The 25,268-nt window shown below is 41.6% G+C and overlaps 1 protein-coding gene across 6 annotated transcripts in view; it reads right to left on the bottom strand.

Annotated features, from left to right (window-relative positions):
• The window catches only part of SH3PXD2A (SH3 and PX domains 2A), a 467,201-nt gene that overhangs the window by 283,381 nt on the left and 158,552 nt on the right, over positions 1–25,268 (bottom strand). For all 6 annotated transcript variants that reach the window (XM_073596110.1, XM_073596107.1, XM_073596109.1 and 3 more), the window contains one exon: positions 14,914–14,989. In XM_073596110.1, coding sequence (XP_073452211.1) covers positions 14,914–14,989 — 76 coding nt within the window. The remainder of the gene's footprint in view (positions 1–14,913; positions 14,990–25,268) is intronic.

The following is a 25,268-nucleotide window of genomic DNA, read 5'->3' as shown; positions in this document are numbered from 1 at the left end:
CTGCAACTTGAAGTCGCACAGATATGAACTGTACTCATTGGAAATCATGGGGTACGACTTGTCATGCGATTTTCCAGTCCAAAGTCGCATGACAAGTCGCACTAGTGGAAACATAGCCTCAGCCGGCATGTATGTATAAAGACCGGTGGTCAGCAGAAACTAATAATGAGGTCTGGCTATCAGGTAAGATGTAATGGAGGCTTTATTCCACCAAAGGGCTGCAGGACCCAGAACAGAACCTGGTAAGATTTGGCTGTTTTTTCTACATCACATCATTCACCATCCTGCCAGTCAGTGTCTCACAGTAGTCATTCAAGTTTATAGAAAAATTATTTACAGTATAAAACTGTCGGTCCTATGGAATTTGGGAAGTTAGTTTTAACTTCCTTTATTATTAGAAATCAAATGGTGGTAGCAAAGAAAAGTTATAGTGAAAAAAATATCCCACAATTACAGAAAGAGTCACAACAGAAATGACCACATTTGAATAAGCAGCAGAGTTTCCTGTAAGAAACAAATCCCAATTTGTCCAATACTGTTCAGTATAAAGCATCAATAATAACAGAAGGAAAGTCTATTATAAAGGGCTGATTTATGGTAAAGCTGACCACAAGGAATGAAGCCTTCACCAGACAGTCTGTGGGCATAAATGCAGATATAGTGAAAACCAGACTAAATGCACCTCTGTGCTCTCAACACCTACTAAAGAAAACAGAGGGCATGCCTTCAGGGGATGTAACATAACTTGTACGCTTCTTGCATGATGACCTACAGAATCAGTCTCTACAAAAGGAGAAAGGCAAAGCAGAGATGGACATCAACCCCAGATTTATTTGGCATGAAACATAAGTATAAATGTGTAATTATTTTGTAATCAAAATTTGCATGGATATTGATACCGTGTGGCTGAATAAGCTAAGCTGTGACAGCAATGCAAACCACTTTTAATATGTTGCTACTGCTGAACAAATGCACATTAAAACATTCAGGAATGATGACAATACATCATCTACAAATGTTTTTATCATATAGATTAGCTGGTTGTGGTTTGCAGTAAAGCTGCAACTATAAGCCATATCACAGTAACAGCATCAGAACAATTATACAAAATTTCAGGAGCCACTCAGTCCAGTCTAGAATCCAAGAAGCATGTGTGCTTCAATTAGCAACCACACAATGACCTGAAATAATCTCTAGCTAGTGAAATCCTTAATATGTTTCAGTTAGCACGATAGCGTTCAGTACTGATCGCTCACTGTTTTCGTTCAGGAAAGGAACAGGCTGGTAAATATGCAGCTGTAGCCGGTGAGAGAAAGATGAGAAGCCAGGATGGCTCGGGGGGTTGAGAGGAACACAGATGATCTGGGCATTGAGAAGGGAGGAGGGTGATTGAATGGGGGGGGGGGGGGTGAGTGACACTCCCCTGCAGCGGCTAAAAGCTGTCAGGAGGGAGAGGAAGAGAAGCTGGCTCTGCTGCCAGGGAGCTGCACGAAGAGCTACAGTAGTATCGGTTTGTTAAACTGATGTAGCCTGGCTCTTGTACAGAAGGTCGGCTGTACTGCCTTAATGGTGGCCCTGTCTGCACATACTGACCCCTCTGCACTGCACAGTACTATACTCCTCTCCTGTCATTCACATTATCTTCTAGCATTTATTGCCCAACAAGACACCTTTCATATGGATGTTCGGTTTAGAACCGGCTGCAGGTTTTTCAGGTTTATCTGAACAGAAGCTCAATGTCAGTCTCTGGACAGGGGGGATGTAAATGGTTGCATTCTACCTCCTAGTCTGCATAGGTCAATAAAAAAAATGTGCACCCTTTCCAGTTTTTTAGACCTAAATGTGATGAATTAGAGGTAAAATAAATGCATGTCTGTTTGCATCCACCTGCCTATAGACCTATCATGGGTCTATTTCAATATGAAAGAAAAACCTTAACAGATACGCGTGTCACAAAATTCTGTTCAAGATTTCCTGCTAATCGGAATGTAAGCTGCTTGTGTGTAAGAGACCTAAGACACTTCTTTAGCTTTTTTGTTATATCCCCAACCTTTCTCATTCTGTAAGGTGTAAACTTTGGCAAGTTTATTTTTTCTTATATAATGCAGTTTACCTGAAATCTGGTACAAGCACTAGCTTTATCCTTTCGGGCTAAGTGCGTTTTCTGCAAGAACAGAAAAATATCTGCCGATTCTGGTCCTTAATGATATCAGTTTTCCAAGCTTCTGTAAACTATACAACCCCTCCTTCCTGTGTACTGGCAGGAACACTAATGCCCTGTACACATGGTTGGACATTGTTCGGACATTCCGACAACAAAATCCATGGATTTTTTCCGACGGATGTTGGCTCAAACTTGTCTTGCATACACACGGTCACACAAAGTTGTCGGAAAATCCGATCGTTCTGAACGTGGTGGCGTAAAACACGTACATCGGGACTATAAACGGGGCAGTAGCCAATAGCTTTCGTCTCTTAATTTATTCTGAGCATGCGTGGCACTTTGTGTGTCGGATTTGTGTACACACGATCGGAATTTCTGACAATGGATTTTGTTGTCGGAAAATTTTATAGCAAGCCCTCAAACTTTGTGTGTCGGAAATTCCTATGGAAAATGTGTGATGGAGTGCACACACTGTCGGAATTTCTAACAACAAGGTCCTATCACACATTTTCCATCGGAAAATCCTATCCTCTGTACAGGGCATTAGTTAAAGTAAAGAGGAATATGCCTTGGAATTGGCAGGCTCCAGGGAGACAGCCCTGGAAACTGCCCCACAATCAAGTCAGCAGTAGAAGGTGCCAAATTTCTGCCCTCATGGGTCCTCATTCTGTTTGTAAAGTTTAATGGATTACAGCAGCTCACAGAAACACTTTGAGAATTCTTTGTCCAGCAGAATCAGCTTCTGATCAGTTCGTAAAGAGTTTACGCACACCGCCATTATATATCTATATTTTTATATATTGTATCAAAATATATACAATTTTACTATGTGTAGTAGTATGCAGATGGATTAGCAAAATATCTAAACAAACCCATTTGCCTTAATGGTTGCTCCATTTTAATGATACAGCATCAGTAATTCATTTTTTCAAGTTTTTTATGTTTGTTAGTCATCACTGCAACAGAATAAATTAAGAAGCATCATTTTGGTTGCTTGCTGCTTTTAGGGATACAAAATCCATGTTGGTGTGTTGCAAAGACACAATCTAAATCAGAGATGTAAAAAAAATAAGTGTTACATTATGGGTTGTAATGTGGTCATGGAAAGTCTACAACATGAAGGTCTGTCAAGCCACGCCTCAGGCACACTGTGGGATTCCATGGACACCTTGTTTCTAGGGCAATGGGGCATTTTGCCTGTACTAACATTTATTCAGCACTACTGTGGGAGTGAGGCTTGGTGTACATACAAGGAAACAACATATAATTCACACACTAAATATCTTGTTTAAAAGTGATCATACAAGCTGTAGCTTTTACTGGTTCTTGCCAGGTACACCTTTATGTTGATGTATAGCTATACTTGCCAAAAATAATAACCAACACAATACCAACATACTATAAAAACAAAACAAAATCCTGATCATAAACCAGAATTAAATCTCTAAAAGGAACTTGACTGGCCTGACCTCAACCCGATAAAACACCTTTGGGATAAATTAGATCAGAGACTGCGAGCCAGGCCTTCTCGTCCAACATCAGTGCCTGGCCTCACAAATGCGCTTCTGGAAGAATGGTCAAACATTGCCATAGACACACTCCTAAACCTTGTGGACAGCCTTCCCAGAAGAGTTGAAGCTGTTATAGCTGCAAATGGTGGGCCAACTTAATATTGAACCCTACAGACTAAGACTAGGATGCCATTAAAATTCATATGCGCGTAAAGGCAGGTGTCCCAATACTTTTGACAATATAGTGTATAAATGCTACCCTAAATGGGCAAGTATACAGAGTCTCTTTAAGATGCAACATTAGTTAGCCTACGAGTAAGGCTGCCAATTAATTGTGTATATACATGTGTGTGGCCAATCTGGATCAAAACCTATGTTTACAAATTTTCAGCTAATTATTTTACATGCTCAAATGTTAAATATTAACAGAAAACAAACAAAATGCAGAAATGGCAGCAATACAAGCTTAATTGCTTCTTTTTTTTACTTTGCTTATATAAACTGGCAATTATTAGTTACATGATTAAATCTCAAGTTTTTGTACAAGTTTTCTGAAATACACCACTGTTTCCAATTAGCTGGAATTAGACACAATCACTTATGCTTTGATCGGCTGACAGCACAGAGTTGTTGCAATGAGAACCTTGTGCCAGAGATTTCCAGAGCTCTTCAGTCATATCCTCTCTATCAGATGTCAACACTGACGAAAGCAGGCGATATTCCCTGTCCCACATTATGTAATTTTCTGGATTAGTAAATCTTTTGCGTTCATGATGGGAAGAGGAAAGAGTTTTTAGGATTTAACTACATAAATGGTAAGGTGTATTATATAGACACTAGGGGCCGCATGTGGCCCTTGCCACTTACTGTACAGTCCACAGGACTCCTGCAAACAGTAAATCTCTGGTTTGGTTCTTATTCAAGCTAATGAAGGAAATAAATGAAATATTCTTGAAACTTGCTTCTATTTTCTTTTTCTGTGCTGTGCAAACTATTTTTATGGTTTCTTTTTCTCTGATCTTTAAAGTGTAGTTCCACTCATGAAATAAATTTTGCATTATTCAGCTGCATTAAACACAATTAACAACGTTTGGAAAAAATGTTTGTTTTTTTTTTAATCACATTTTCAGGTCTGTTGCTAGGGGGTCCCTCGTAATCAGCCTCTTCCTCTCCACGGCGCCTGACGTCATTTCCCTCAGCGCCTGTGCTCGCTAGTGCTCCTGGGAGATGTCTGTCATCATTTCCTAGGAGTCACTGAGCAGTGCTGAGGGCTTCGTTGCCATCACAACGGGGACGGGCACTTCCGACGACACCGCCGGTTGTGATGGCAACATCAGAAGTGTACGGCGCTGCGCCATATATATGGCGCATGTGCGAGAATGGGCGGCACATGCTGGTCACTCAGCTGCACCAGAGCCCGGAAGATAGTGCTTGTGGGCTTCACATGCCCACAAGCAAGATGGTAATAAACAAGAACAATGAATATAAGAGATCTTTCTCAATTGAATCGGCAATCGAGCACCGTTTAACCGCTTCCCGACCAACCGCTGCAGTTATACTGCGGCAGGTTGGCTCCCCTGCGCGAGACATCGTAGCTATACGTCGGCTCGCGGGGTCAGGATAGCAGGGCGCGCACGCGCCCGCTGCACAGCGGGGGCTTATGCTCGTGGCTGACGGTTGCGATGACCGCCAGCCACGAGCAATCATGAGCAGGAGACACAGAACAGGGACGAGTTCTGACAGGAGTGATAGATCGTGTGTTCCTATTAGCTAGGAACCGAGATCCGTCACCTGCTCTAGTCAGTCCCCTCCCCCTTCAGTTAGAATCACCTCCCAGGGAACACAGTTAACCCCTAGATCGCCACTTAGTGTTAACCCCTTCACTGTCAGTGACATTTTTACAGTAATCAATGCAATTTTGCACAAAACAATCAATGTACACTTATTGCGATTTTTTTTTTACTAAAAATATGTAGAAGAATACATATAGGCCCAAACTGAGAAAAAAATTAGCTTTTTTTTAAAAAAAAAAAAAATGGGGATATTTATTATAGCAAAAAGTATAAAATATTGTGGGTTTTTTTCAAAATTGTCACTCTTATTTGTTTATAGCGCAAAAAATTTAAACCGCAGAGGCGATCAAATACCACCAAAAGAAAGCTCTATTTGTGGGAAAAAAAGGACGTCAATTTTGTTTGGGTACAACGTCGCACGACCGCACAATTGTCAGTTAAAGTGACGCAGTGCCGAATCGCAAAAAGTACTCTGGTCAGGAAGGGAGTAAATTCTTCTAGGGCTAAAGTGGTTAAACAGAGACGCGTGAGTGCTAGTAACAACTTTATAAATATTAAGATATTCATCCTAAAAAAAATGTGTTTTTCATAGTTGGAACTCTGCTTTAAGGCCTCATGTCTTACAGAAGAAAAGCTGCTAAAAAAACTCAGTTAAACCAACGTGTTGCACACACATTCATATGTTAAAATATTGTAATGTAATTCATTTATACAAGTCTTATGTAATGTGTTTCTAGTCATTGACTGTCTCTTGAAGTATGCATCCAGTGTCCCAACAATTCCTACAGAGTTTTTTTAATCTCTGGCCTCCTCCATGCAAACAGTTTTTGACTACCTCCTGCTAGCATTAAAACTACACCTAAATATAACTCAAACACGTATATACATTTTCCTTTTTTTAGGTGAATCAAATGTGCATAAAGCCACTCCTCTTCAATTCTGAGCACGGCTGATTTAGCTATGCGTGTCGGAGCTCACACCTGGGGTGAATGTGCCATATGCAAACTAGGATTTTAAATTAAAATGTTTATATTCAACCTGTCAGATGTGCATATAGATTTAAACAAGAAGGGAAGTTCTTCATGGGTTATTACTAGTCCTCATGCACATACTTCCCTCCTCTGAATGCCAGAACTCCAGGCAGGAGAAAAGTTGTTTAAAAAATGCACCCAAAGCTGTGTATTGTGCCCTACTGGGCTTATATGGTACTTTAAGTAACTTAGTTTTAAGGGGTGTTAGATCTAATCCAGATATTACCAATGAAAACAACCCTTTTAGTGTGGCATAGTGCCAGGGCAAATTCTCTTAAAGTGGAAGTCGCCTCACCTTCCCATGGCATACTGCTATTGACACTGCTTTACCAATGTACAAATTGACTTATGAAAGTAGAAATTGTTCACAAAAATTTGATAAGATATGGTCTGCCTGTACAGACTCCTGGGGTTTTAGTCAACCCATTTAATGACAACAGTGAAACTGTACTACTTAATGACTCCCTACATAATGAATGGCATGCCATTCCCTCCCTGCAGTCTTCTTCTACCCTCGCGCTTCCTCTTTACCGTATGTTATCTCTTTTGTTGCCCCCCACAGTGTGAGAGTGTCCTGATACTACATCAAAATCTTTTATGTAGACCAAGGGAAGGGACGAAGGAGAAAGGAAAAAGGGAAAAATAATTTCTACATTTTTGTTTGTTATGCTTTATTTGATAAGCTAGTCGGTGAGTGTTCCTTGTAATTTTGCTTGGGCACCTTTGTAATCATTTTCAGGTGTAGCTCCTTCATCAGTGACTCTGTCATAGATGATGGTGGATTGTAATCATGCCTCCCCTTTTTGTTTCCTGTATGGTTCTCATGCTGCTCAGTATGTATTTGCCTGATTTATACTCAATATAAATTTTCTTCTTATAAAAAAAAAAAAAAGCTGTGTATTGCATATGCATTTAAGTGTGTTTACACACGGTTTTGATGTTTACTTTGCTGCCTATAAACGCTCCCTTACTAATATGCCTGTAAACACCTATGTGTGCATAGACACATAGGCTAATATAGAGATTCTTTTACAGGCTGAGAAAAAAAAAAATGAAACAGCTGTAACAGAAGCATTTTTTAAAGCCCAGTGTGCATGAGGCTTTAAAATACAGGAAAACAGCAAACGATCATGGAAGGCGAAACAATGCTTTACAAGAAAGCCACTATGACCAGGATTTAGCATTACATAATGGTATAATCCAGCTTTTAGGAAACATTGATGAATACTGCTCAAGTGCGGGAGAATGTGGGAAAATTTAGAAAGCACATTTGTTTTAACAGGGCTTGCTCACATCACCTTACATGTGTGCCGTGAACAGGACACATAGAAAACAGTTGTTTTCTATGTGCCCAGTTCACACCATGCATGTATGGAGGTGTTCATGAAAACGCAGCTCAACAGACTTTGTGCAAATAATTCCTTTATTGGTAGTGCTATATGATGCAGCTTTAAAAGCAAATAAACAGTCACTCATCATGATCTGTTTGGTACTTTATACAAAAACACAGAATTTAAAACAAAGGTAAGACAGCGTTAATGACAGGGTTGTAAAACGTGCTTAAACAAATTATACAGGAGTGTGGATAATTTAATTGGTAAGATGTGTTTTAAAACCTAAAGCAACAAAGAAATTTAAGAATGTAAAACAAAATTTCCTTTGCAGCAGTAAGTAGGTTTCTCTGCTGCAGAGCCCAGAGGGAACAAAAGAAAAAGATTTCTCTGTATCATATTTTCACTGCCAAAATTAAATACAAAAATCACAGGGTGTAGACTATTTATATCTAGCTCCTGCCAAATGACATCAGTGTAGAGGGATTCCCACTGACAAGGGCTGAGTGTTCATTTTGGTGCGAGAGTGAAGGACAACATTACAGAATAAATATATCCTGTGCTCCAATAACACATCCTGCTATAGCTTTCTTTTGTGTGCTGGAAAATAACAATTGATAGGCATACGACATAGGTGACACTTGTCAGGGTGGTGCAGCAAGACAAAGCATTATTCACATCCTTCATTAAAAAAACACTTTCGCCCAGTGTTGACTGTGCAGCAATACATCACTGAGTGATTCACTTCCTGTGTCCTATCAGCTGCATAACTGTAAAATGGACTATACATGGTCAATGCTTAAAAATCTAACTGATAAACCAACTAATCAGCAAATAACAGCCACATAAGGCATCTGTAGAGGAAATCAAGAGTCTTGATCTATCTTAAAATAAATGCTAACTGCAGTTCAACCCACGAGAATTTATTTAAAAAATTAATAACTCACAAAACCTTGCATTATTTTTTTTTTTACATTTACAGCATCTAGTTAAAGCAGACTTTGCAGTAAAATGCAAGATCTGTCAATACTGCTTGGGCCCTCTTCAACTTTTAAAATCACCCAATGTTACTAGCTGCAAAATATAACTGTATGGAAAAAATTGAATTTTCGACATACCATAAAATCCTTTTCTTAGAGTACATTAAAGGGGTTGTAAACCCTCAGGGTTTTTCACCTTAATGAATTCTATGCATTAAGGTGAAAAACCTCCTGTGCTGCAGCTGCCCCCTAGAGCCCCCCTTTTACTTACCTGAACCCGGTCTTTCCAGCGACAGGGACGAGCACACCAGCTCCAGCCGGTGTCTTGGGTCCCCATTGGATAGATTGATAGCAGCAGAATCCATTGGCTCCCGCTGCTGTCAATCAAATCCAATGATGCGGGAGCCGGGTCCCACCGTCTGTGTCAATAGATGCAGCAGCAGGACATGGGAGCACGCCCGCACGAGTGCCCCCCTGGGAAAGCACTTCTTTGTCGGGGTGCTCGAAAAGAGGAGGATTCAGGAGCTCCTCGGAGGGAGCCCAGAAGAGGAGGATCGGGCTGCTCTGTGCAAACCCTTACACAGATGAGGTAAGTATGACATGTTTGTTATTTAAAAAAAAAGAAAATGGGACTTTACAACCCCTTTAAGGCACAAAGGATAAATAATTTGGGTACATAAAGTTATGCTGCTACCGATGGAAGATTGGTCACTGGCAAACAAAGCCGTAAGAACAGCCTAGTATGACCCCTTCCACTCCCTTCATGCTCAAGTTTTGTAACAAAGCAATAGTGGGAGTGGATCATATAAACAGAGGGGAGGGACCTGCATCTCAATGTACTCCAAGAAAAATTGAAATTGTACATTAACTACTAACCAGAGCCATTTTTGCACACGTTAAAATTCACATCTTAGGCCTTAAGATTAGTTAAACCACCCAAATAGTATATGGTTTCTGAAAAAAAAACCTTGGGGAATAAAATGGTGGTAGCTCCATTTTTTTTGTCACATATTAGCACACATGTTTCTCAAACAAAAGACTTCAGTACACTTAGCCCCTGTTCACAACGTTGCGACTTGTCATGGGATTTGACAGTTCCAAATCACATGTCAAGATGCACCTTATTGTCGGCAATAGAAACTTTCAAATCGGTGCACCTCGGACTGCGGAGCTGCACCAATTTGAAAAAAGGTTGCTTTTTTTTTTTTTTTGCGATTTAAGGTGCGACTTGCATAGACATCTGTATATGAAGTCGTGCAGATGTCAGGCAAGTAGCACCTGAAAACGTAAAACGTACTGACCGCCCTGATTTGCCAAGCGTCCTCCTGAAAATGCCTGCAGTCCCTGTCAAGCATGAAACACTGGAGGCAGATAAGCAGCTACCAGAAAACATGCCCTGATCAGAGAGCTGTACAATCAGCACCCCCCCCCCCCCCCCCCCCCCCCGCCTGTCTCTGCAGCAACTAAAGAGGCTTGCTAAAAGTAAAAGAATCTTGACAAAAAGCATAGGAAACTAGCAAAAAAAGTGGAGAATGATGGAGGTGGGGGGTGTTATACTTAGGCTGTCCTTACAGCTTTGTATGCCAGTATTCAATCTCCTGAAAGCAGCAGTATAACCTTATGTACCTGAATTACTTGTCATGTGCCCCTTATGATACAATCAAGAAAGTTAGATTGATGCATACATTACCTCATTCTTCCCACTGCTCATAGCATCCCTGCAAGTTTCAGTTGTGAAAAGATGCTCCTGCAGTGAACTAGAGTGTCCTTTTGTGTGTTTTAACCTGCTCTAGATTCCTCAGATTCTTCTCAGAAAGGTAGTGGTGTAATGCTCAGCAATACAGAGGATGGGGGTGAGGTATGTATAAATTTAACATTTTTCTTTACAAGTACTTTTACCTAGTAATATTAGTAATAATAATTAGTAATATTAGGTGATTTTTTTAAAGGGGGTACCCAAACAGTATATGCACACAATGCTTTATACTGTAAGGTTTACTTTAAATAAACAGATGCCATACAGGTATATTTAATAGCCCAAATCTCATAACCTACACATTTGCACTGTGCAATGTGTATGTGCAATAAATATTTTTGCTAAATGTGTCTTTTAACCCCAAGATTTATGCTGTTTCAGTATAATCAATACTGCTCTATCCGTTTAAAGCCGAACTTCAACTTTTTTTTTCACTAGAGCTAGATGGATTGATCATTCCCAGCATAGATCATACCTCTGGCACCATTTTGCTCTGTTGTCTGCAGATCCTCTAATATGCTGGGTTTAGTTGAAGCTTTGTACCATGTGACACTCTGTATAATCTGGATGTAGACTGAGGGCTTACATCCACTTCCTGCTCAATCTCTATCCTATAACACACCCCTCTGTAGTCCTTCAGAGTCTGCAAATGATGCAACTTCCTTCATAGCTCTGATGATGGGTGGGAATGAATACATCCTAATTAGAATTCAGTCACACCTACAGGAGGAGACAACATCCCATCCCACAGATCCTAGCATTATTCAAAAGGAAACCCCCTCATACACAACCTGTTCTAATAGCTAGCTGTGCTACTCCTGGACAGGACTGAATGAATCACAATTAGAAGTAAATCCTGCCCAGTTAAATATGCTGACCAGTGTGAACAGGGAGAGTCCCACCACTCAGATCCCACCTTTTCAGAGCCCTGCTCTCTGTGATCTGATTAATTTACATATGAAGAAAACAGCTCCATAATAACCTCCCATAGCCCTTCCTCTGTAGTCTTGCAGTAGGCCATTATTCTTTGTGTTGTGATTCATTTACATGCACAATGCATTTGTTGTTTTGGGGAGGAAAAGCTGGAGTTCTGCTTTAAAGTGATACTAAAGCTAATAACGTTTTCTATTTCTTTACCTCCCCCTTCCCTGTGTAACCCTGGCTCCTGCATCTGTCAATCAAATGCAGTGAGGAGGAAGGGGGGGGGGGTAAGTGCAGCTGTGCAAGTCTATGGACCGCAGATGCATAGACACACAGCTTGGGAGCGCACAGACACTGTGTGCCTCCATAGCAAGCGGCTTGCTATAGGGACACACAATGAGGAGGAGGAGCCAGGATCGCCACCGGGGTACCCGAGAAGAGGAAGAGGTTCGGGGCAGCTCTGAGCAATACCACTGCACAGAGCAAGTGAGTATAAACATGTTTGTTATTTCAATTTTTTTTTATTGACTTTAGTAACACTTTAAATGTTTGCAGTTTAGACAAGTGCTTTAGTGAAGCTTATAGTGAAGAATAAAATCCAGTGGGGCAAGACTAGATGGGTTATACCAGCCATCCAATAAAATCTCCCTCTGACACTTACTGTACCTTTCCCATCAACATACTTCCCAACTATCTCTAAGTATAAGTATAAAGATACTTTTGAAGTACAAAGAGATTACACTTTCTGAGGCTATCTTGGCAAATAATGCACATGGTACAATTCTAAAAAAATGTCTTTGCTGTTCCTATAATGAAACTCTTTGGTATTCTAGAACAATAGCTAAGGGACTCTCCAATAAGGAGATCCTACTTACTCCTCAGCTGTGGAAGTTCAGAAACACTACAGATCCTTTTATTGTATTGTTTCTACAAAATGCACATATTCATTATGACCTGTTATGGGATTTATTTAAAAAACTAATCCTGAAATAGGTAGACAAATGGGTAAATGAAGAAAGAGTAAAAAAGGGAAAACAAGAAGAAGACAAAGCTAGAGAGGGGAAAAGAGAAACAAAAGGGGTAGGGATGGGGAAGATCTCACATCTCTCAAAATATATTTTGTCTAGGGGTCCTACATCTTTTCAAAATGTTTCATTCTATCATTCAAAGTAGCAGACAATTGTTGGGGCTAAAATCTTTTTTGCTTTTGGCCATGTCCACCATTTGCGTCTTCTTGTCCACAACCTCAAAAGCATTTTGTGGAGGCTCCCAGAACAAAGGAAGCTAGTTGTATTGGAACCATATAACATCTCAATAATTTATAATTAGCTTAAACGATTGAGGTATTTATGTATGATTTTGATGTTAAATAATTATTTTGTGCCATTCATCCAAGTCCACATCACTTTCTAGATTCCATTCCCATTTTGTCCATGTACATTAATTTCTTGGGGATCAAGTATAGCGTAGATTGCAGAAATGTTTCTGGGAATCTGGTCAAGGTTCTTACAGGTACTCTAGGGATGTCATTGATATTAAATCTGCCTGGCGTCCAAGAGATTTGAGAAAATAAAATATATGATTATAGCGATAATTGTGTATTTAGCATTTGAAATTTATCCTGTAAAACTAACCTTTAAAGAATTCCCTAATTATTGAACATGTCAGCTATTCGCATAAGGTCTTTAAATAGAAGTTTTGATATTGAGACCTGGGTCAACCATAACTTTTCAGTAAAAGTTTGAATCTGATTGGTTGCTATGTTGAAATAAACAGCTCTTAATTGAGACATCTTGATAGATAAGGCCAAATGAGAAAGTATGCAATGAATGCTGTTTCTATCTGCAAGAAGCAGATACAGGCAGTCCCCCTAGTCACAAACTTATGACTCCTACTTACAAATGGAGGAAGACAACAGGAAGTGAGAGGAAATCTACCCCTAGAAAGGGAAATTCACTCCTGTAAGAGTTATAATGGGAAAAAAGGTACCTCCACTGAAGCTTTATCACCAAGGCTTGTTTCCACAACAACCCAAAATTTTCAAATTCCAATTGTCATTGGGGCAGGAAGTGAGGTGAAATCTTCTGAACAGGGGCACAGACAGCAAAACAAACGTTACAGGGGTGTTAAACCTTCCCTATGCTATCCAAAAAGCTTAAACATTGTTTTTTTGGCTGGAGTTAAACTTAAAAAATGTACCTGTTCTGACTTACAGATTCAACTTAACAACAAACCTACAGACTAGGGCTGGGAGATTTTCCAAAAAAAAAAAAAAATCTGCGATTTTCTTAAAAAAAACTCGATTCATGATTCGAATCAAGTTTTTTTTTTTTTTTTTTGGACACCGCGCCGGTCCTGAGAAGCTGCGGGCAGGAGTTTTTAGGCGAGGCCGCAGCTTTGGCCTAGTTTGCGGCGTCCGGCCTCACGGACTAGGCCGAAGCTGCGGCCTCACCTAAAAACTCCTGCCCGCAGCTCCTCAGGACCGGCGCGGTGAAAAAAAAAAATCTAAAAAAATCGATTGGCTTAAATTTTGAATCAATTTGACCTCTCAACTCGATTCAAGATTTCAATCGATTTTTTTCCCCAGCGCTACTACAGACCCCATCTTGTTTGTAACCCAGGGAATGCTGTACATACATATAGTATACACATACACACACACACACACACACACATATACACACACTTAACTTATACTATCACATGTAAGTATCTCTACAAAAGGGTGCATGATTGTGTAGAAAAGTAAGCACATATAATATAGCATTATTTGGGACTGAGAACATACACAATTAACTTACACCATCATGTAAGCTCCCTACAAAGAGGTGCATGATTGCCTAAAAAAGTAAAAGTATACAATATAACATTATTTGGGAATGTAATCTCCCATGCCTGTAGCAGTGTCATAGTTTCAGGGGAGAGGAGGGACAGCCAACAACATATTCCCCAGAGAAAGCCGATTGGTAACATCACCGCACAGGCATTGCAGCTGTTGTCGGTGCTATCTCCTCTTCCCTGAAGCAGGCTGCCGGGGAGATCATGTGACCAGACCAGAGCACACTGAGACTAGGTAAGTATAAGCATCTACCTTTCAAATGAGAGTTAAAGGAAAGTGAAGCAGGTTAAAGCTTAGTTAGGAATAGCTTGGTCTTCTACTTTAATTGCAGAGATGTTTCTATGTAATTTTATTTCGGGAAATGTCACTGTAGCTGTCAGCGGCACAAAGACAGTAATTCATATACATTAGGAGTACAGTACTCCCTGCAGAGACACATAAGCCTACCAACGGACTAAAGATACAGCAAATGTTGGCTCCTTTCAGAGTTTTGTAAAGACTTAAGATTTTTCATTTACGTAGAATTTTTATTCAGCTGTATTCAAAAATTGCAGTACTAAAAAATTGCACTACTAAAATAATATTACCTGGAAGAAAGGGAATAATTCTTTGCTTTGGATCTTTCTGTCCTGCTTCACTGGGAAATTTATCCAAAACCTGCATCTGTAAAAGATCATTCCAAATATCTTAGTCAACAAAATGAATGTATACTGTTGCAACATAGATAATCTACAGTAACAGGTTAAAAATCATGTAGGGTGACCTATTTACAAATCTTTAAATGGAACTTTGCCTTTTGTTTCCTTCAGATATTGCCTTTTTGCCTTTTAAAGTAATTGTAAAGGTTCTTTTTTTTTTTAACCTGTTAGCGCCGAGCGCACGCAAATATGCAGTATTTAGGTGGCAATAGCACCAATAGAGCTGTGCCGAGATCGCGAACGGTGCACTGTTCTGGCAGTGACCTGCGGCTAATGGAAACCTCCTGATCGCTGCGTGCAATCGGGGAGTTTTCGGATCATGTGACCGCCGCGACAGCCAATAACGGCGCTCAAATGACCAAAAGCCCCGCCCCACCTCCCGGCATTCTAAAATCCTTAAAGGGGCGGTCGGAGTTAAGGGGTTAAATAACAAACATGTTATACTTACCTGCTCTGTGCAATAGTTTTGCACAGACCAGCCCCGATCCTCTTCTTCTAGGGTCCCCCCGCTGGTGCTCTTGGCTACTCCCACCCGGCAAGTGTCCCTATACCAAACTGCTTGTTATGGGGGCACTCATGAGGGCTTTATCCCCAGCCACTCTATGGGGTTGATTTACTAAAGGAAAATAGGCTGTGCACTTTAATAAGTGCAGTTGCACTGTGCAAGTGTACTTCCTCCAGAGCTTAGTAAATGAGGTAAAGATCCACTTTGCAAAGAGTACCCAATCACTTGCAAGGAAACTTTTAAAAACAGCATGTTTGCTTGCACATGGTTGGATGATGGAATTCAACAGAGCTTTTGCTCATTTACTAAGTTCTGGAGCAGCTGCACTTGCAGAGTGCAACTGCACTTTGCAAATGCACAGTCTATTTGCCTTTAGTAAATCAACTCCTATGGATCCATTGATACACAGAGCGCGGCTCGGCCTCACCCCCTGCTCTCTGGTTGTGATTGACAATAGCAGAAACCAATGGCTCCCACTCCTATCTCTGAGCCTATGAGAAGGGAGAGAGACACTAGAGACCGCTGCTCTTGTGCACAGCGCTGAATCGAGATCAGGCTCAGGTAAGTATAAGGGGGGTGGAGGGGGTGCTGCATATGGAAGGTTGTTTACCTTAATGCAGTGAATGCATTAAGGTAAAAAAACTTTCAACCTTTAGGCTACATTCACACCTGAGCGTATCGTTTTCAGGCAAAAGTCGCATTGGTTTACCGCAATTCTACCACGTTTTTTGCCGCAATTTTGTACAGGTCAAAAGGTCATCAATGTAAAAAGCAGAAAAACATCTGTAATCTGCCCAAAAAGAAGCTTGTGTATTTTTTGAGCTTCAGGCATTTTGCTTCAGGCGACAGAACGCTCAGATGTTAACAGGGGCCATTTAAATGAATGGGATTTTGCTTGTAGGGCATTTTTGAACTTTTGAGATGAGCATTTTACGAGCTGAAAATGCAGCCTTAGAACCACTTTAAAGCTATTAACAAAGCTTTTTTAGAGTTATTAACCTCAACGTTTTCCTCTTTTTTGGATGTTGCCTGTTTTTGGGTATTTTTTTTAAGGTTTTATATATCATTATCCTGTATGTATAAAGTGCTAAACAATTTGAATCTGGAGGATTCACATTTCTTGTCTACTCTGGAACAACAACGGCCCTTTGTTAATGAAAACTAAGGAAAAGCATCTGAGGTAGATGAAAATTTCAATTTGCAAAGTTAACATGCTCTCTTAGTAAATCAACACTATTGATGCAGAATGTCCAAGTTCAAACTAGGGCAGAAGCCATTCCGGGTCAGATTCACTATATTCAACTTACTGATTTCTCATCTGTTTTACTGCCAAATTAAACATTATAAGCAAAAAAGGTACAGCTTGATGAATGTAACAGCCTATATGTACCAAATGTTAGCTATTTTTTGGCTTTACAAATTGCTCTGAGATAACCAGTGAAAAAGATGAGCATACTAGCACTTTTGGTGCACCACTGAAAAAAATATCAAACATGTTATGTAGTTCTTTTTTTTCTCCACAGATTCATGACATTATCTCGGAAATGCATACATGTATCTCTTAAAAAAAACTTAATTTTATTATTTGCAGCAGAAATACAACCACCATATATTTTAAAAGCCAACAACATGCTATCAGCTTGGGCAAACAAAGATTGGACCATACAAAACTTGCATTGTAAAATCTCCATGATTTGGTTGTTTGAGCACACCGACCAGACTGTCCGATCACGTAGCAGAAAAATAACAATGTTCAGGATAACTAGATGCACACACTAATAATGGTTACTGTATCAAGTTACTATTTGATCCATCATCCTCTGTGTGGCTAAATGAAAGTGGGCAAGTTGTGGACAGCCACACAAATTCCAGTCTTCAACAAATATGAATATAATTAACAAGTTTTGTCACATTTAGGACTATCCACTGCGCAAAATAGTGGACCCATTGCCCAAAAAAACATAACATTTCCTGTAATGTCTCCACATCTAGTGAAAAATAGAAAAAGAGATCATCACTAGAGGTTCTGTACAACACAGTAATTCCTTCAGACATCTTAAATCAGAAGAACCAGTGTTCTAAAAAAAAGGTGTCCTCCTTGCAAACTTAGTCTTTTTTATTCATGTTCAACTCTTGGAAAAACACGATGTTTGTTACTTACTGTGAAATCCCTTTCTCTGAGTTCATTGACAGACACAGCGCTCCATATTCAGAACCATAGGGTTATATTGCCCCCTACAGGAGTAGGACACTAGGCAGAAAAATCAAACTTGGCTACGCCTATGGGCAGTCCTAGCTGGTTTAAATCCCCCTCTCGGCTATAGGCCTCCAGTTTAGTAGCAAGCAGTATTAGAAGTATTCCAAAAATTCCATAGAGGGGTGGGTGCTGTGTCCGTCAATGAACTCAGAGAAAGGGATTTTACGGTGTGTAACAAATATCCCATTTTCTCTTTCGTTCATTGACGGACATGGCGCTCCATACTCAGAACCATAGGGACGTCCCCAAGCAGTGCCAAAAAGGAAAATGAGGGGTGGGACAAAAATCCAAGGCTAAACACAGGAAACCAAACAGGGTAAAGGGAGCTCAACAAGAACAACAGGAGCCCCACCTGAAAAAAACACACCCCCAAAGAGGGATTAGACCCTCTAAACATTAGCCTGCAAAAACTTGCGGCCAAAGAAAGCATCTGCAGATGCTAAAACGTCCACTTTATAAAACTTAGTGAAAGTGTGCACCAACTACTCCGCCCGCACCTGGAGTATGCTGTCCAGTTCTGGGCACCAGTCCTCAGGAGGGACGTACTGGAAATGGAGCGAGTACAAAGAAGGGCAACAAAGCTAATAAAGGGTCTGGAGGATCTTAGTTATGAGGAAAGGTTGCGAGCACTGAACTTATTCTCTCTGGAGAAGAGACGCTTGAGAGGGGATATGATTTCAATTTACAAATACTGTACTGGTGACCCCACAATAGGGATAAAACTTTTTCGCAGAAGAGAGTTTAATAAGACTCGTGGCCACTCATTACAATTAGAAGAAAAGAGGTTTAACCTTAAACTACGTAGAGGGTTCTTTACTGTAAGAGCGGCAAGGATGTGGAATTCCCTTCCACAGGCGGTGGTCTCAGCGGGGAGCATTGATAGCTTCAAGAAACTATTAGATAATCACCTGAATGACCGCAATATACAGGGATATGTAATGTAATACTGACACATAATCACACACATAGGTTGGACTTGATGGACTTGTGTCTTTTTTCAACCTCACCTACTATGTAACTATGTAACTATGTAACTAGGTGGCCACCTTGCAAACTTGTGACACTGATGCCTGATGATGGAAGGCCCAAGAAGCACTAAGTGCCGGAGTAGAGTGCGTGGTCACAGGGAAAGGAGGCACCGGACCCTTAATAGAATAGGCCTGAATCACCGTCTGTCTGATTCACCTGGAAAGAGTAGCAGAAGAAGCGGACAGCTCCTTTCTTGGTCCCTCCATAATCACGGTAAGTGGCGGCCAGATATACACTTATCGCCTGAACCACATCCAGGGTATTGGGATGAGAAGGCCTGGGACACAAGGAAGGCAACACAATGTCCTCATTCAAATGGAAGTCAGAGACAACTTTAGGTAGGAACGATGGACTTGGATGAAGAACTACCTTATCTTTGTGGACCACCAAATAGAGAGTACAACAAGATAAAGCTGCCAGTTCCAACACCCTGCGAGCAGAGGTAATAGGCACCAAAAAGGCCACCTTCGTGGACAATGTAAGCAAGAGAATCTCCCGAACAATCTCAAATGGAGGCTTCTGGATAACAGAAAGCACTAAGTTCAAGTCCCATGGCGGCAAAGGAGACCACACTGTTGGAGACACGTGTCGAACCCCTTGAAGGAAGGTACGAACCAAAGAATGCGTGGCCAGGGATTGCCGAAAGAAGACCGCCAAAGGTGGTCCTGGCCCTGGATGGTACTCAAGGCCATTTCTGCTCAACACCCCGTGAAAGAAAGGCCAAAATCTGAGCCACCCAAAAGGATCAAGGGTGACTCACACCACGAGATGTACGCCTTCTGAGTACGATGGTATATTTTCCTAGGGGGTAGACTTCCTCGCCTTCAGCATAGTCAGAATCATCAACCTCAACAAACCTCTATCTCTCAACACCTGGCTCTCAACAGCCAAGCCGTCAAACCCAGCGATTGTAAAGCCGGGTGGAAGACTGGTCCTTGGGACAACAGGTCCTCCCTACGAGGCAGTCTCCAAGGGACGTCCACGACCAGTCCCGCTAAATCGGAGTACCAGGACTGGTGAGACCAGTCCGGGGCCACCAGAATCCCTTCCGCCTCGGTCCTGTGCAGGAGCCATGGAAGGATCTTGAGAGGAGGGGAAGCATAAACCAGACGATAGTGTCTCAACGGCGCCACCAGGGCATCTGTGGCGTCTGCCAGAGGATCCCTTGACCTTGCCACGAACCTAGGAACCTTCCTGTTGAGCTGAGACACCAAAAGATCCACATCAGGGGTGCCCCACCACCGACACAGCAGATGAAACCCGTCTGAATGCAGGGACCACTCCCCTTGGTTCAGCACCTGCCGGCTAAGGTAATCCATCTGCCAATTATCCACGCCTGGAATGTACATGGCACAGAGTGCCGGAATGTGGCTTTCTGCCCACCGGAGGATGCCAGAGACCTCCAGTGTTTGGCATAAGCCACTGCTGTGGCATTGTCTGATTGGATAAGCACTGGGCGCCCCCAGAGACGTTCCGTCCAGTGATCCAGGCACAGCCTGATCCCCTTTAGTTCCAATACATTGATCGGTACCCTGGATTCCTCCAGTGTCCAACAACCCTGAGTTGATCTCAGCCCCAGGACACCTCCCCACCCGGACATGCTGACATCCGTTGTGACCACTGTCCAATACAAGGGGAGAAAAAAAAATCTTTTTATGTGCCAAGAAAGAAACTACGATGAGGCTCCTTCCCCTTCCCAGACTGTGAAAGGAGGGTACTCCTTCCAACCGTGAGACTCTTAATGATGTGATCCAGGGTAGCGCAAAAAAGGCAAATCGGTGAGGGCATTTTTGGAGGTTTGGTCCGCAGACCAACACTTAAGCCACAAAATGCGCCCAAGCACCACCGCCGAAATGGAGAGCTTTGAAAGCAAAGGAGCCGTATACAGAGATGCATCGCACACAAATTGCAGCCCCTGGACCAAGTGGTCCGCCAGCTCAACATAAGCAGGGGGAAACAGCTCACTACCCAGACAGTGGCGCAAAAATTTTGCCCACTCAGTTAGTGTTTGGGACACCAAGGCAGTGGCTAGGATCGGCCTCAGTGCTGAACCAGCAATAGTAAACATGTTGCGGGCCACAGACTCTGCTTTTCTGTCAGCCGGGTCTTTAAAAGCCAGGGATTCCTCCACCGGAACCATCCAATCCCTGCGGGAGCAAGGGCCTACCACTCCAAACAGAAAAAGGGGGACAACCAGGTATGTGGACCCAAAAACGTTCCCAGAGCTAGCCCCCACGGGAGGAGACCACAAACCCATCAGTGACCAGGCCAGCAGGCCCTAACCGTGCCCCCGCAGCCCTAAAAGAGGGGGAAGGAACAGGGTGGAAGAGGGAGAATCTGGCAACCCACTGGGAGGCTCATGTGGGAGGAGGGGAATCCACAGGTCCGACCATCCCAGGGGGTACCTGCGTCCGCCCCACAACGTGCCAAGGGGAGAGTGGGACAGTACTCACCGATCCACCATGCAGATACCGCTCCAGACAGACCCCCTTGCCACCGAAGTGGAGGGGCTGTCGGCCAGGGGAACGCTGCAACTCGGAGCAAGTGCCCTGTCGTGTGCGACCCTGCAAGGGCGTTTAACTCGCTGGCCAGCCCCTGCTGGTGGGACTATATGGCGGCCGACCTAGCGCATAGCTGATGGTCTGCGCGCGTCGGACTGGGGGGACCACTGGATCTAAATATCCAATCCGTCGCCCAGCCCGGCAGTTGATTGTAGATCTCCACAGGAGAAAGACAGGAAGAAAAAAATCAACAAGGATGCAAAAAAAAGTGCTAGAACTGACTGCATACTAGTGGTAAGACTTCACTGTTCTGTGAAAAACTGCTTCCATCAGAAGCTTTTAAAATAGGTTCTTTGCTCAGTGACAGATTCACTTTTTTTCCCCATTGAATTTTTTCACATACAAATACAGCACAACATGCAACATGAATGCAGCAGCTTTACTTCACATGAACAATACTTCTGTCCCTTCCATCATCTATAAACAAAACTGGGTTGTGCGAAACATTTGCTGCTAACACAGAACAATCAAACCTTGGACTAGTGCTATACACATGTTCCTCACTGGTTTCACTGTTTATTTACCTTTATGTATTTTTAGGCAGAATGCGCTGGAAGTGAACCAAAACACTGTTTTCATGTTACATAGATATCTCTTGGTAATATAAATGGACTGATTAAAGCTCATGTTCACATGGAAGCTGTTAAACAAATAGTGTGTCCATTTATGCCCAACTTTGGTAAATGTACAGAAAAGGTCTCTATGGTGTTTTCATGCTGCTCACATGTAAAGAATACTTGATACCTCAGACCACCCACTTCATCTGGACACTCTACATAGCAACAGATGCTATGCTCCATGAAAACCTAAAAAGTGTTGCCTGTTTACCCAGGCCTAGAAGATGCATCATAAACAAAATTATTTTTCTACTTTTGAATCAGGTAGAATGTAGAACTTCAACTTTAAGAGTTAACAACAATAATAATGATAATTGTAATAATAAGTCCATGAAAACACACACACACCACACACACACACAGCAGTCTTCTGCAATTTCAACTGTTCTCAACTAGCTTTTAATTGCAAAAAAAGAAAGAAAAACATAGCAAATTGTACCAGATGCCTAGAAATTCTGGACTGGAGCAGATAATGCAAAACATGTATGTTTTATGATAGTAATTATAATAAAAGATGCTCATGCATGCCATACAAGGTGGGAGTTATTGCTGGTATCAATAACTCTTTCAAGAATATGTATGTTGTGTACCACACATTAAAGATACATTTTTATTAGTGCAGATTTAAAGATCTGCACTAAAAAAAAACAAAACAAAAAAGAAATAAAAGACAGCATTTAAAGCAATTCTCTCATCCTGAGGCAGTAACACTGAGAAAGAAGACTTGAATTTCCCAGGGAAGATCTATTAATTTTCTGCCTGGCTGATATGGATTACTGCACTATGCACAACCTCACTGCACTCTGCAATACATTACTGAATATGTTTATATGTCTAATGGCCCGTACACACGATCCGAATATCGTACGAAAATGGTCGTCTGAGGAAGGATCGTGCGATATTCGGATCGTGTGTACACTGCTTTTGACAGCCAGTCACGACCGTTCATCCGATATTATTTGATCGGACATACCCGAAAAATTTCCTTGTACGATTCCAGATCGTACGATTTTCGTTTAGTCAGTATAGTTGTTGTCCGAAAATACAATACAAATAAATTACAACACATGACATCACTTCCGATTTTTTTTCTGTCGTACGAGAATTTTCGTGACTTTATTTAGCTATTCAATTTCTACTTGCGACTATTAAGCGAGAAGGGTCGTACGATCGGTCGTACGATATTCGGATCGTGTGTACGGGCCATTACTGTAAACCTATAGCTAAAAGGTCCTTAAATCCTGAATGAAATAAAGATACCTGCATGCACCATTAGTTATCTTCATGAGTGCTTCAGGAGGCCAGAATCCCATGGTGCAATAATATGTAAATGTTGACCTTTGCTGAGAAAGTGTAATATACCAACAATAACCATGACTTTAAAAGTTTAACTGAGGACACAGAGGGACAGCTCACAGCCAGAGCCTAGGGGTGCGCCATCTACTGGCAGAGCAGAGAATTGGGCTAATAAAAGGCCTGTTCCCAGACTAAACAAGTATTTAAGCTTTGCATTGCTGGGGTGAATTTTTGGAAGTAGTGCTTTTTGTGTCTCAAGAGCAATACTTTTATTCCACATGTGGCTACAGCAAGTTTCTAACATGTGTTCCACAGCATGCTCTTAGAAGAGACAGGAAATGGCTAGGTCATAGCCACATGTGAAAAAGGTGTAATAAAAATTCACCAATGCTTTCAAGTAAATATGTAGTGCTGCCATTACTGGCCTCCTTCTGAACATTCTTGTTACTTGGCTGTCTGTGGCTTAAATACTTTAAAGCTCAACTCAAGCTTCATTCGAAATATTTTTAAAAAGTCACCTATGCCTAGGCGTAAAAAAACAAAACAAAACACAATTTAGACTGCAATACACATCTCCTATCCAGTGCTGCTCCCCACTGTAAATCTTTTTTGTCCCAGGATGTCTTCAGTCTAACTTCCAAGTTGAATGAGGCCCAGCATCATCTAAACCAATGTTTCTCAACTCCAGTCCTCAAGTACCTCCACCAGGTCATGTTTTCCGGATTTCCCTCAGATGAAACCGCTGTGGTAATCACTAAAGCAGTGAAACTGATCAAATCACCTGTGCAAAATATTGGAAGACCTGAAAACATGACCTGTTGGGGGTACTTGAGGACTGGGGTTGAGAAACACTGATCTAAGCCACCCTATTGAGGACATACTATGAGTGCAGGGCATCATGGACCAACCTCTCAAGGGGTCATATGACTGGAGTGTGAATTTTTTACATGCCTGTGAACTCCCTATCTTAGAATACAGTGCAGGCCTTGTATTCATAGGTCATGTGTTATATGTTGCTACCTTCACAGGCTTTGCTGGGAATGCCCCAATTGTACCCTCATATAACCACACCCACTCCACAGGAATCCAGTTTTGTGGCAAGCAATAAGGAGAAACAAAGGACAGAGGGGAGGCACCTGTGCCCTTTACTTTACTCCAAGATATTGAATTTACAAATAAGTCAAAATTCCCATTAACTTAATTGTACAGTACAGGTCATAAGAAGTCACTGAACATGGGATTTCTCCAAAAAAAACTGAAGCTCGGTGGGGCAGCAACATAGCAAACAGACCCTTGTGCTTCATTCCTGTCTCAAGTGGCGCTGCCTACTGAAGTACAACACCCCTACTATGGGTAGGGGCGGTCGGAAAGCATCTCCCACGGGAGCTGAAGGGACGAAGGTCACAGAATGGAGGACCATGGTCAGGCGTAGGGCAGGCATGGCAAGAAGATGGAAAAGAAAGAGAGATGGCTGGACCCAAATGTCACCCAGAGTCATTGCAGAGCTTGCTCACTGGAATAAATTGAATGAGTATAAATGTATATATGCAAGTATTTAAACATACAAAAATGGATATAGCAAGAAGTGTCAGGAGGTATGCTCTGATGCAAGGGGTGCAGAGGTGTCCCACAATGCTAGAAAAGAAAAACAGAGAAGAAAAGGAAAAGAAAGGAGAGAAAGGAAAAGAGAGAAAGAAAAGAGAGCCAAAAGTGTTGCCCCCAAGTTATGCAGGGTGTATTCAAAAGATGAAAAGATATATGAATGTATATATATAGGTAGTAGGTGTAGCAATGGTTAGGTTATGGTATCCTAAATAGCTCATAATATAGTAATATAGCTAAATATATGGTAATATAGCTTTATATGGTATACTCAGTATAAGAGATTATAAAAGTAGCTATATATATATATATATATATATATATATATATATATAACTTAATTAATGGGTATCAAGATGTTATAAAAGTATAGAGAT

Source organism: Aquarana catesbeiana, linkage group LG08 (genome assembly GCF_042186555.1).
Source record: "Aquarana catesbeiana isolate 2022-GZ linkage group LG08, ASM4218655v1, whole genome shotgun sequence".
Lineage (NCBI taxonomy): Eukaryota > Metazoa > Chordata > Amphibia > Anura > Ranidae > Aquarana > Aquarana catesbeiana.
Note: the sequence above shows the minus strand (reverse complement) of the source record. Positions and strands in the feature narration are given on the sequence as shown.